Source organism: Hippichthys cyanospilos, chromosome 15, assembly GCF_059441005.1.
Source record: "Hippichthys cyanospilos isolate Australia breed blue-spotted pipefish chromosome 15, RoL_Hcya_1.0, whole genome shotgun sequence".
Lineage (NCBI taxonomy): Eukaryota > Metazoa > Chordata > Actinopteri > Syngnathiformes > Syngnathidae > Hippichthys > Hippichthys cyanospilos.
The window spans coordinates 18,940,971-18,953,692 of record NC_142383.1 but is presented as its reverse complement, the minus strand read 5'-3'; the positions used below and the strand labels follow the sequence as shown (position 1 = coordinate 18,953,692).

General features: G+C 52.5%; 1 protein-coding gene across 4 annotated transcripts; it reads left to right on the top strand.

Annotated features, from left to right (window-relative positions):
• The first annotated feature begins 278 nt into the window (after nt 1-278).
• Nucleotides 279-12,722, top strand: rasgrf2a (Ras protein-specific guanine nucleotide-releasing factor 2a). 4 transcript variants are annotated; one of them, XR_015868023.1, is made up of 30 exons: nt 279-710; nt 1,958-2,064; nt 2,949-3,096; nt 3,884-3,973; nt 4,068-4,321; nt 4,611-4,690; nt 4,775-4,968; nt 5,158-5,267; nt 5,338-5,456; nt 5,526-5,689; nt 6,106-6,172; nt 6,241-6,377; nt 6,469-6,551; nt 6,912-7,160; nt 7,230-7,322; nt 7,749-8,212; nt 8,602-8,736; nt 8,802-8,891; nt 9,284-9,381; nt 9,544-9,656; nt 9,727-9,787; nt 9,866-9,895; nt 9,961-10,064; nt 10,664-10,748; nt 10,807-11,004; nt 11,221-11,300; nt 11,370-11,487; nt 11,566-11,634; nt 11,727-11,883; nt 12,007-12,722. XR_015868023.1 is itself a non-coding variant. In XM_088435603.1 (29 exons), the coding sequence occupies exons 1-29, from the start codon at nt 453-455 to the stop codon at nt 11,820-11,822; spliced, it is 3,885 nt and encodes a 1,294-aa protein (XP_088291729.1). In that variant the 5' UTR covers nt 279-452; the 3' UTR covers nt 11,823-12,722. The 4 variants fall into 4 exon arrangements, 3 of the variants coding, with proteins under 3 accessions (XP_088291729.1, XP_088291728.1, XP_088291730.1); XM_088435603.1 differs by having other exon boundaries at nt 8,811-8,891; nt 11,727-12,722; XM_088435602.1 differs by having other exon boundaries at nt 11,727-12,722.

Here is a 12,722-nt window from a genome sequence, read left to right as displayed (position 1 = left end):
TGTTGTTGATGCAGAGCGCGCTTCACCGCAGTCGGGTTATTTTGGAGCCGATTGGCGCTTCTGTCCTTCTCGGACAAAAAACTTGTTGGACGAGCCCGAAAGTTGTCTTTTTCTGATTTTTGAGCTGTCGGGAAGCGGTCCGAGGCCGCGGGGTCGGGCTTTCGAAGGTCAACTCCGATCGAGCCCCGGTCGGCTCGCGTTCGGAAAGCGCGTCTGGCGCTTTAAGAGCCAGGGCGCCAAAGCCGATTAGCGCTCATCCCGCCTTCCCGCCTTCCGCCCCATCCATTTCGTGGTTTCGCCTCGCCGCCGAGCGGACCCCGATGGCCCGTCGGTCCGCTTGCGGTTCATGCGCAAAGTCGCCCGGATCCCCGCCGAGCCCCGCAGCCGGGGCGCGCGCCCTCGCCTGAAGCGCGCGCGCGCGCGCGGCCGCGCCCGCCCCCAGGTGCGCCCAGATGCAGAAGAGCGTGCGCTACAACGAGGGCCACGCCCTGCACCTGGCGCTGGCCGCCCGCAAGGAGGGCGCCAAGCGCGGCCTGGTCAGCAAGCGCGGCTCGGAGAACGTCCGCTGGACGGACAAGTTCTTCGCGCTCTACCAGAACCTCCTCTTCTACTTCGACAGCGAGCAGAGCGCGCGGCCGTCCGGCATGTACCTGCTGGAGGGCTGCACGTGCGAGCGCGCCCCCGCGCCCAGCGCCGCCGACAAGATGCAGGTGAACGCTCGCGGACGCGCCTCGCGTACTTCTCTTTTGTTTTGCGTGTTCTTCTTCCGGACCGTTGGGACCGCGAACGACGCTTGTATAAATCCGCAAAGTAGCTGTCTATTACCAATTCTTTTATACACGGGCAGTAAAGTAAAGGCCCCCCTCGCATTACACTTGATGCGCTTTTCTCGGACGCTCATCAACATTTTCTCCCCTTGCCTCTCATTTCAACGCTCCCAAAGTTCAAAGACAGAAGAAATTGATCACAGGAATGAATCATTAATAAGAGTTCGACCTTAACCAAACAGCAACCGTTTCCGCCCTGAATCAACATTGAATTAACCTATTTTGCTATGTTTGAAAAAGGCCCAGGAGAGAACCGCTGTAGTTTTATATCTAAAGATAGAAAACGCTCGTTGTCATCGCATTCTAAAGGGAGGTGCGGAAGCTTTAGCGCGTCTGTCACGAAAAAGGAATACGTCAATTTCAAACACTTGCAAATAAACGCCTTCTTGACGACTAACAGTAAGTTTGAAATATGACGGAATGATGAAAGTATTAGACGGGGGGGGGGGGTGGCACTCCTCTGGAGGCTGTCATGCCGATCTTTGTTTTCCCGGGCGTTTTGGGTGTCTTCTCGGGATTCCGAGCTTTCGAGTCAGGATGGGAGAGCACTGAAAGCAAGTATCTGTGGCCTTATTTCGAGGTATGGGTCCACCCTTATGGGTCCGATAATCAAAATGGGTATCCGGCGCCCAGGGGGGAGCGTTTTTCAAAGCGGCATCTTGCTTTCAAAGCCGTCGATTTGTTGAGCGTCACGTGACTTAAGTGACTTGGGCAGATGTGAGCGGGTGGGCGTGGCTCGCTTGCTTGTGTGTCATTGTTTTGCATGAGCTTAAATCCATCTGGCTGCCAGGGAAGCCGCATTAGCCGCACTTATGTAACAACACACACACACACACACACACACACACGAGCCTTTAAGCTTCCTGCCCGGTCCAACACGCTAGCAAGTGTCAGTCAACCGCTTAGGTTGCGTCATTACTACCAATCGCAGGCCAAAACGTCATAAGTCACATGAACTCAAGAGAAATGTCATATTTCTTCCAAAATTCATGACCTTTTTACGTATTATTGTTTTGTCTCGCAATTATTGGCCAATCTAAACTGTTGCAAATTGCTGACAAATTCCGTTTGTAAATACAGGAAGTCAGGTGTAACAACGCGGGAAGTTGACGTATGTTTGTCGCGCGCAGTACTACTTTCTGGTGATGTTCGGCCACGACGGTCAGAAGCCGCTGGAGCTCCGCACCGACGAGGAAGCCGACTGCAACGAGTGGGTGGACTGCATACAGCAGGCCAGGTGAACGCGCGCGCTCACGCACTTGCATTTATGTATTTATGAACTTGAAATAGGAATATTTAGGTCTTAATTGGAGCATTATGACCTTTGGAGACTTTTGGGAGTCCAGGCTAAGACAACTAAGGAAGTCATTGAAAGGCTTGCAAATGTCAGAAGTTGGCGGTTTTGGGGCGTCAACACAAAGATTTCTATTGCACCCACTTGGCGAGTAATGTTGAAAGGGTTCGTGCTAAAATGAAAATATTTTTAATGGCGGTAAACGAGCCCGAAATGGGCACAATTTTTTGACACCTATCGGGTGTACCTCGCAACCTTCTGTCTGCAAGCATTTAGAATTTAGAACGTTATCTTTTCAGATGAAGTGCAATTTCGTCGGAACAAGAAGCAACCGTCAGTTGTCGTCAGTAAACACAAGCGGGCAGTTTTTCTCGATGCCGTCCAAAAAATACGGACTTATTTTTAATTTGACTGCTTTGATGCTAGCTAGCCGAGCAGGCAACATTTCTAGCTGGACCAGATGTGACCAAGTGCTAAAAATAGAAGAGAGAGACAGAAGGCCAAAGTGTGACGTAAGTCCGGAAAGTACCACCGTGACCTAAATGTGAACTGCTGCAAATGCGGCCGAGCACACACACTTACTGTATACATACATATATATATATATATATATATATATATATATATATATATATATATATATATATATATATATATATGCACGCACAGGACAAATGTGTCAGCTTTAAAAATGGAAAAAATAGCAGGCGTACGTGTGTATGCTAATGGTAAATGTTAAACGTTGCTAAATACTCAACAATTGGAATGAGCGTCACGATAAAAAGCCAAATAAAAGAGCTATGTTGTGTGCGTGCGCGCGCGCACAGCTACTCGGACCTGATCCTGGAGCGCGAGATCCTGATGCAGAAGTACATCCACCTGGTCCAGATCATGGAGACGGAGAAGATCGCAGCCAATCAGCTCCGCACGCAACTGGAGGACCAGGACACCGAGATCGAGAGGCTGAAGGCCGAAGTATGCCGCGCTGTCTATATCTCCCAATTCTTCACAATAAGTAGTCATACTATGCTTATGGTGGTGCTAAATTATACCCGGAAAGCAATAAACTTTAGATATACTGTAAATTCAATAGTTCCGATTGGTTGGCCGTTTTTTAGAGCTAGCTAACACCATGGATAGCTAATGAGCTAGCTGGGTAGCTAGCAAGGGACATTATTATGAGGATAGAGAGAGATGGATGGATGGGTGGATAGATAGATAGATATCCTAGCTAGCTGGGGTATCTAATTATACTTGCTAACTCGCTATATAGAGGTTATCCATCTAGCTACCAGTGATAGCTAGATACCTGGGGCTAGCTAGCGATAGAAAGATAGACAGATTGATTTTTGTACCTCACTACCTAGCACGCTAGATTAATAGCTAGCTAAATTATTATTAGGATGGAGGGAGGGATGGATGGATAGCTATCCTCGCTAGCTAGGGTATCTAGCTATAGTTGCTATCTAGCTATACTTGCTAACTCGCTATAGATAGCTTATCCATCTAGCTACCAATGATCGTTAGACACCCTGGCTATCTAGCTAGCTAGCGATAGATAGATAGATTTTCGTACCTCACTACCTAGCACGCTAGATTCATAGCTAGCTAGTTACCTAGCCAGCGCGTTCTACGTCATTATAAAAGATTTGTACGTGAATAGCTAGGAAGCGAGAGGATTTTTTTCATAACGCGACTTGCGAAACGCTGCCGCCGAAGCAAGCGCTCCAGCTAACCCGTTTTGCGCCCGCGCGGCGTCCAGATCGTGCTGCTCAACAGGACCAGGGAGCGCATGCAACCCAGCCAGACCCTTTTGGACGAGGAAGACCCCGACATCAAGAAGATCAAGAAAGTAAGTCGCCGTTTGACCTCTTGCGACTTTGCCGGCGGTTTTCCGTTTGGCGGTGACGGAACGGGTCCGAGTGTCGCGCCACTTGTCCGGGCAGGTGCAGAGCTTCATGCGCGGCTGGCTGTGCCGGAGGAAGTGGAAGCTGATCGTGCAGGACTACATCTGCTCGCCGCACGCCGAGAGCATGCGCAAGCGCAACCACATCGTCTTCAACATGGTGGAGGCGGAGACGGAGTACGTCAACCAGCTGTCCGTCCTGGTCAACTGCTTCCTGCGCCCGCTGCGCATGGCCGCCAGCTCCAAGAAGCCGCCCGTCAGCCACCACGACGTCAGCAGCATCTTCCTCAACAGGTGTTATTATCAGCAGTGGTGTTTTGCTCATCGTTGACATTTTTTCCCCAAACGCACCATTTTTGAGTGCGACCCGCAAAGAGCTTCTAAAAATGGTCGGTTCTCATCAAGTGCTAAAGTAATATGTGATGTCATTTCCTAAGGTAATCCAGTACAAAAGTGATTAGGCGCTAACACGCTAAACGTAATCAATTACTTCCAAGTGTCGGAAGTAATCATTTAGTTTGAGCACATTTAGCACTTGCGAGCGTTCTTATTTCCCGGCGGGGCCGCTCCTTTTCTCGTCCAGCGAGACCATCATGTTCCTGCACCAGATCTTCCACCAGGGCCTGAACGCCCGCATGGCCAACTGGCCCACGCTGGTCCTGGGTGAGTGGCCGGGCCGGGCCGAGGCTTTTGTGGGCGCCGCCCGTCACCGACCGTCGCCGGCCGTGCCGTTTGCGCTGAGTGCAGCGGACCTGTTCGACATCCTCCTCCCCATGCTGAACATCTACCAGGAGTTTGTGCGCAACCACCAGTACAGCCTTCAGGTCCTGGCCAACTGCAAGCAGAACCGAGACTTCGACAAGCTGCTCAAGCAGTACGAGGCCAACGCCGCCTGCGAGGGCCGCATGCTGGAGACCTTCCTCACCTACCCCATGTTCCAGGTTCGCTGCCGGCGGGATTTACGCGAAACCTACAAAGTAACCAGTTGAAGTCTCGGTTTGTTAGTTTGCTCCCGTAAATGGATACATATTTACGTTTAGTTAGTGTTTTCTGTTAGTTTCGATTTGACCCTCAACACTTGGCACAGGTCAAAGGAACCGCGCCGGCAAATGTCCCGCGTGTGTTTTCAGATCCCCCGTTACATCATCACGCTTCACGAGCTGCTGGCGCACACGCCGCACGAGCACGTGGAGAGGAATAGCCTTCACTTCGCCAAGTCCAAACTGGAAGAGCTCTCAAAGTACGAAATGGGCGGCAAAGTCCGCGCGTTGCGGCCGGCGTCCCGCGTGACCGCGCGTGTCCGCCGCCAGGATGATGCACGACGAGGTGAGCGACACGGAGAACATCCGCAAGAACCTGGCCATCGAGAGGATGATCGTGGAGGGCTGCGACATCCTGCTGGACACCAGCCAGACCTTCGTCCGGCAAGGTGGGCGCCGTCTCGCCGTCCCGCCCCCCCTCCCGGCACGTCAGCTGTCCCCCCCCCCCCCCCCGGCAGGCTCGCTGGTGCGGCTGCCGTCCGGCAGCGAGCGCGGCGTGCTGAGCAAAGTGCGGCTGGGCTCGCTGTCGCTGCGCAAGGAAGGCGAGCGCCAGTGCTTCCTCTTCACCAAACACTTCCTGGTCTGCACCAGGACGTCCGGAGGGAAGCTGCACTTGCTCAAGGTCCGCACCCCAACCCCGGCGCCAACCGCCCTCTGACGCTGTTCGTTTTCAAGTTAAGAAAAAAGCAATTGGAAATGCAGGCCGCAATCCTTCAGCCAAAGCTACGCATCATTTTGAAATAAAAAAAATAAATAAAATAAGATGCATCAATTGGAAATAGGCGTCCAGTTCCCCCATCAGGTCTTATTCAGCCATAGCCGCAATATTTTGCTGCCTGGATGTGCTGCTGGTGAAAGGGTTTGGCCGCAGTCGAGCTCAAGACTAATCGCCAAGGCTCCGACTCCTTTTTGAACTCAAACAAAAAAAAAAACGCCCCCGAAGAAATAGCAGAAGAAATCCATCGTCCGTTGAAGGGCTAATGGCGTTGGCTGCCGAATAGCGGCAGATAGTAAAGCCTTTTTGTTTTTGCCCTTCAGCAAGGCGGCACGCTGTCGCTGATGGAATGCACGCTGATCGAGGAACTGGACGCCGGCGACGAGGACTGTGAGAACACTTTTGAGCGGGCTCGGTCCCGAGCGCCGGGCCTGACGCGCCCGCCCGCTCTTTTGCAGACAACGCGGCGGGTCAAGGCTTCGGCCACTTGGAGTTCAAGATGGTGGTGGAGCCCGCCGACGCGCCGGCCTTTTCCGTGGTTCTGCTGGCTCCGTCGCGCCAGGAGAAGGCGGCCTGGACCAGCGACATCAGCCAGGTGGGACAGGAGACCGGGACGCCCGAGCGGGACGCCCGCTCGCGCGCTCCGCGCCTCCGCCGCGCCCCCGTCACGCCTCTTTGCCCCCCAGTGCATCGATAACATCCGCTGCAACGGGCTGATGACCAGCGTCTTTGAGGAGAACTCCAAAGTGTCGGTGCCCAACATGATCAAGTGAGACGCGCTCCCAATCATCAAACAGATTCCCCGAGCCCCGCCTACTGTCATTTGCCAACACGTCATTGGACGGCCCGATATGTCAATCACCAATACCGTATTTTCCACACTATAAGGCGCACCGCCAGTGAACGGCCTCTTTTCGAAGCGTTTTCGCATATAGGGCGCACCGCATCATAAGGCGCGTAGAATAGAAGCTATAGTAGCGGCCGGGCTTGCCTTCTGCATTTTATTAGCGTGATGCATTTTGTAAAACGGCGCTTCCTTTTCCAAAATGAACGCACGCAATCCAACGCCGGCGCAACCCGGCCTCGTAACCGGAACGGGCTTCTGAAGGCGCGCCTCCCCGTCCGGCAGGTCGGACGCGCGTCTGCACAAGGACGACGTGGACATCTGCTTCAGCAAGACGCTGAACTCGTGCAAGGTGCCGCAGATCCGCTACGCCAGCGTGGAGCGGCTCCTGGAGCGCCTGACCGACCTGCGCTTCCTGTCCATCGACTTCCTCAACACCTTCCTGCACACGTACCGCCTCTTCACCGACGCCGCCGTGGTCATGGACAAGCTGGCGCACGTCTACCGCCGCCCCTTCACCTCCATCCCCGTCAGGTAAGGACAGAAAGGAAAGAAAGGCCCGTGGCGCCCCGCCCCTCATCATCTCCGTCGTTTCGGGCTCAGGGTCGAGCAGCACTCGTGCGACCGTCTGTCCGTCGTGTCTCTGTGTCCCGACTACAGTCTGAAGATCACCCAGCTGGCTCTGGACCAGTCCAAGTAAACAAACATCCGAGACCCCAGTAGTCCCCCCCGTTCCCCAGTAGTCTCCCCCGTTAGAATAACGGTATATACTGTAGGTGTTAGTATATTAGTAGATGAGTATGGAAGAATGTTTCCTGTTACTGTTGTTTACGAAGAAGAGGAATTGACACGCTAACGCTCTCAAGTAAGCTGTAAAAAAGGGACGTGAGACGTGACCCGACCCAAAGGGCAAAAGCGGAACGGCGTCGCTCTGAGGAGCGGAGAAGGGTCTGTTTCCAGATTGGAAGGAGATCTGATGATGTTTGGTTCCTGTCCGGTTCCCTCGCGTGAAAAACAACCTAGTTGTCTTCCTTCCTGTGTTTTTTCTTAAATGTTCTAGGTGACCTGAATCTGCCCCCCCCTCCATCCCCGCCGCGCTGACGGCTGCTCTTGCGTCTTCAGGTCCTTGGAGCTGTTCTTCGCCGCCAACCCTGGCTCGTGGGGCGCCGACCCCCTCAACAACAAATCCCCGCGCCTGTGCCGAAAGTTCTCGTCCCCGCCGCCTCTGTCGCTGCCGTCTCGGACGTCCTCTCCCGTCCACGCCCGCAAATTGTCCCTCAGCTCACCCGTGGGGGCCAAGGTTCTGGACCTCTCCTCCGCGCCGTCCTCCTCGGCGGCGGGCTCCCCCACCTCGGCGCAGGGGCCCGGAATCTTCGCCTCGTCCTCGCCTCCGCCGCACGCCGCCTCCGGCAGGACGCTCTTCGGATTCTGCTCGTCGCCGCCCCCCGCCGTCACCAAGGCCCCGCTGGATCTCAGTCGGGGTCCCAGCTCGCCCGAGCTCGGCCCGGGCGGCGAGGACGTCGGCGCCGGCGAACTGCCTCGCATCGACGCCTTCTGCGGGAAGCTCAGGCGGAGCATCCGCAGAGGTGAGTCCCTTAAAAAACTGCTGCAGCTTACAATGCGGTGCGCCCTATATATGAAAATGTTTTCAAATGGGCTCTTCTTTGAAGGTGCGCCTTATAGTCCAGTGCGTCTTATAGCAAAGATGTTCTGTTAATAATCTATATTTAACATGTCAGACATTTATGTGAGGCGGATACAGCGGGGATGTGGAATCCCCTCTGATGTGTCTTTGATGTGCAAATATTCGCCACAGAAGACTGCGTTAGTTACAAACTAACTCCAGATTTGTATTTGATTGTTCAAATTCCTAATGGGTCTGCTATCCGTAATGTGTAAATATAGCATCCCACTGTGATGTTGTTGCTATGGTTACGTGTCTGACCCCTCCCCCGTCTGGTCCCGCCGTCGCCAGCCGTGCTGGAGTCGGTGTCTCTGGACAAGTTTCTTCCCGAATCGCCCGCCCCCAACGGCAACGAGTCCGGCGGCGACGCGTCGCCGTGCCGCTCGCCGGCCACGCCGCGACACTTGCGCTACCGGCCGGCAGCAGGTGCCGCTCGGAGCGGACGCGCGCCTCCTTATTTCTCGCGGTAATTGTGTTTTTTACGCGTGCAGCGTCTTCAGCGGAGAACGCTCGCTGCGCCGTGTCGCCCGCCTCGGCCTTCGCCATCGCCACGGCCGCCGCCGGCCACGCCAGCTCCCCGGGTGAGTACCCGGCGCCGCGCCGGTCACAACAAATTTTGCACCGGGTCTGTGACCCGCGCGGGGGAGAAGCGGCTCTGGAAAATGGATTTTTACGTATTTTTATTTCGTTGTTTTGGTTTACAACAATATACGAGTGCCACTACTGGCTGGGAATTGGGAGCGGGCCGGCCCTCGTTTAAAAAAAAAAAGACTTATAAGTGACACTAACTGCTTTTAGGCTGTGCGCTGTTATTTTAGCAGTCCGGGCCACTTGAGAATAATAATAATATCAAGATTATGACACCCCTGTGCTTTCTGTGACCTTGAATGTTTGTGGCTTTAAAGGGGCGAAAATGAGTCAGTTGGGACTTGGTAAGAAGTAGAACCGTTGCCCGATGTGTTCCCCGTTGCAGCGTCGGAGAAGTCGTGCGACAAAGAGTTCATCATCCGCAGAGCCGCCACCAACCGGGTGCTCAACGTGCTGCGCCACTGGGTGTCCAAACACTCGCAGGTTAATGGACCGTTCTCATTATTCTCACTTTAGGGTCGCAATTTGCGCTCATCTTTGCCAAACATCCAGAAATCTTTTCCTCCCCTCAAAAATCACATCACATGCGAAAAATGAGTTTGGCATATTGTACGGGCTTGCCTAGGGACTCTTTTTTGCCGTCAGGACTTTGAGAGTAACGGCGAGCTGAAGGCGTGCGTGCTGGGCCTGCTGGACGAAGTCCTGCGGGATCCCGACCTGCTGCCCCAGGAGAGGAAAGCCGCCGACAACATTCTCGGGTGAGCGCCGCCGCTTCCCGCGCCCGCGCCGCCGATTCCGACGCGCACGACTCACGACCGTCGCCGTCAGCGCGCTTTGCCAAGAAGAGCAAGACGACGCTCAGCTCCGGATCGAGGACATACTGCAAATGGTACACACACACACACACACACAACTTTTGGACCGCGTCAGAACTGAAATCGTCTTTTGTTTTTTTCATGATGTACAGAAAAGTTGTCCGCTTCTTCACTTCATTGTGGTAAGAAAGCGTCTTTGTTTTGTTTTTTTCAAAATCAATGTCCTCAATAAATGGCGTTTGTTTAGGCGGAGAGCCCAAAGGCCGAGTGTCTGGAGTCGCTGTCGGCGATGGAGCTGGCCGAGCAGATCACCCTACTGGACCACATAGTCTTCAGGAGCATTCCTTATGAGTCGGTCCACTTTTTTGGAATTATTGCAACCTTAAAAAAAAAAAAAAAAAGTGTTTACGTTGTGGCTCGTAGTTTTCTTCATGTGACATTTACGGTAGGCTTTCCCAAAAAGCTAAGCGTTTTCTGTCGCCCCCTCGTGGTCTTTTGAGACAATGCAGGCTTCGATGCATGCTACTTGTTTCCAAAATCAAGGGGAAAAAAACATAATAGGTGGAATAGTATGAAAAATCAAGTTCTTAAGGGGAAAAGCTACATGAAAATTGCACATTGAAACTTGTTTCAATTTAAAATGATTGAATAAAAACAAACCAAGAGACCAGCAGTTTAAAGGTTCCAAGTTTATTTAGAAACTATATTTTCTAAGGTGTTTTTTTAACAAAGTATTCATTTTCAGTCCATTTTTCCAAGATAAAATTATAGTATAAATTACAGCTATAATAGAAATATAAGTACTAATGACTTTTTAAGTCACTATCTGATTAAAGATGAAAAAGTTGAGAATGTCAAGCGCAAAATGATAGTATTCCATTCCGATATTCGTGAGGCTTCATGGTACATCTCTTCATTTCCTATCCCTTTTTTTTTTTGGTATCTTCGAGGGAGTTCCTGGGGCAAGGCTGGATGAAGGTGGACAAGACGGAGAAGACTCCTTACATCATGAAGACCAGCCAGCACTTCAACGACGTGAGTTGGGGGGGGGGGGCATTGGCCGGCGGAAACTGAGGCCTTTGGCGTTTTGCAGATGAGCAACCTGGTGGCGTGGCAGATCATGCGTCAGGGCGAGGCGGGCTCCCGGGCCGGCGCCATCGAAAAGTGGCTGGCCGTGGCCGACATCTGCCGCTGCCTCAACAACTACAACGGCGTCCTGGAGATCACCTCGGCGCTCAACCGCAGCGCCGTCTACCGCCTCAAGAAGACCTGGGCCAAAGTCTGCAAGCAGGTGCCCGAACGCCTTTCGTAACTCCTTCAGTCCCAAGGACAAATTTGGACGTTTTTTTTTTTTTTTTTAGAACATTCAATCCTTAGCATAATATCTCCCAAAAAAATGGAAGGCCAAAATCTCTCTTCAATAAGTACCTGGATTTTTTTTTTTAAATCCATCTTTGAATAGGATGATATGATGGAAAAACAAAAAAAATCTTGCGTGTGCGTGCAGACAAAGGCGCTGATGGATCGTCTCCAGAGGACGGTCTCATCCGAAGGACGCTTCAAGAACCTGCGAGAGACGTTGAAAAAGTAAGCGTGGGCAAATCACAGAGAAGCTCCACTGGCTTGTTTGTGAAAGGCGCATGCAACTGTGCGCAGCTGCAACCCGCCGTGCGTGCCCTACCTGGGCATGTACCTGACGGACCTGGCCTTCATCGAGGAGGGCACGCCCAACTTCACCGAGGAAGGCCTGGTCAACTTCTCCAAGATGAGGATGGTAAACGGTCCCGCGTCCAGATAGCCCACCCCGCTTTTTCGGCCTCTCCTTTCACAACAAGTTTGCGCTTGGCGTCAGATCTGTCACATCATCCGAGAGATCCGGCAGTTCCAGCAAGCCCCTTACAGGATCGAGCACCAGCCCAAGGTTAGCCGCGCCGACTTTTTTTTGGCCTCTCTATTTTTTTTTTATTTTTTTTTTTTTAGCTCAGCCATTTTTTTGGTCCCGCCCCCACGCAGGTGACTCACTTCCTGCTGGACAAGACCCAAGTGCTGGACGAAGACGCGCTGTACGAGCTCTCGCTGAAGATGGAGCCGCGCGTGGCGCCGGGTTAAGCTAACGTCCCGCGCTAGCCGGTTAGCGCCAGCCGGGCTAATCCTCGCTAATTTGGATCAGGTGAGGCGTTGATGTTTTGTTGCCTAGCAACCAGCGACACTGTTATCCAAGGGGCGGAGGGGGGGGGGGGGGGCGCGGTTCCCATCCAGTTCCGCTGGTTACTACGGTTACCGATCCGCTCAGGCTCAAGTGCCACGCTCAACAAAACATCAGAGGTGTGGAGTGGATGCGCCCTATGTGACCTCGCTTTGTATAAACGAAGGACATATGTCACAATCCGCATTGTGACATCACTTCCTGCAGGCTGTGCATAACACTGTGACTTCATTTCCTGTATGCTGGTATGTCACTTTTTGTACACGTCACACTTTGAACGCGTGCCGCGCGGCACACTGTGACATCAAAGTCGTTTTCCTCAAAATTGGACATTGTGACATCACTTCCTGTATCGAGCCACTATGCACCAGTGTCACTTTTTGTACGGCGGATCCACACGTCACACTTTCGAGTCCCTTTCTTGCGCTGTGGATTCACTTCCTGTGTGCACCGTGACATCACTTCCTGTATCGTTTTTGTCTCGCTCTTTAGCTTCTGTTCTGTACACGGGAGAAAAGTTTGCTAATTTTTGCAAAGAGCAAAGTTTTTTTTTCTCTTCAATACGTCAATTTTCCATCGTTATTCATGTTTATATTCATCATACGGTCGTTGAAATGTTCTATTCGGTTCTGTTCTGCGATACGTTAGCTGAGTATTACCACCTTAGCGTTTTGTTGTCATTTGTAGACGTATTGATGATATTTCCATTCGGCTTTGATTTGATATTAGCGCCCATGTGTCTTTGTACTTTTTCTTGTTTTCCATTGAAAACCGCGCCAATAAAAGTCCAGCGAAATCCGTGA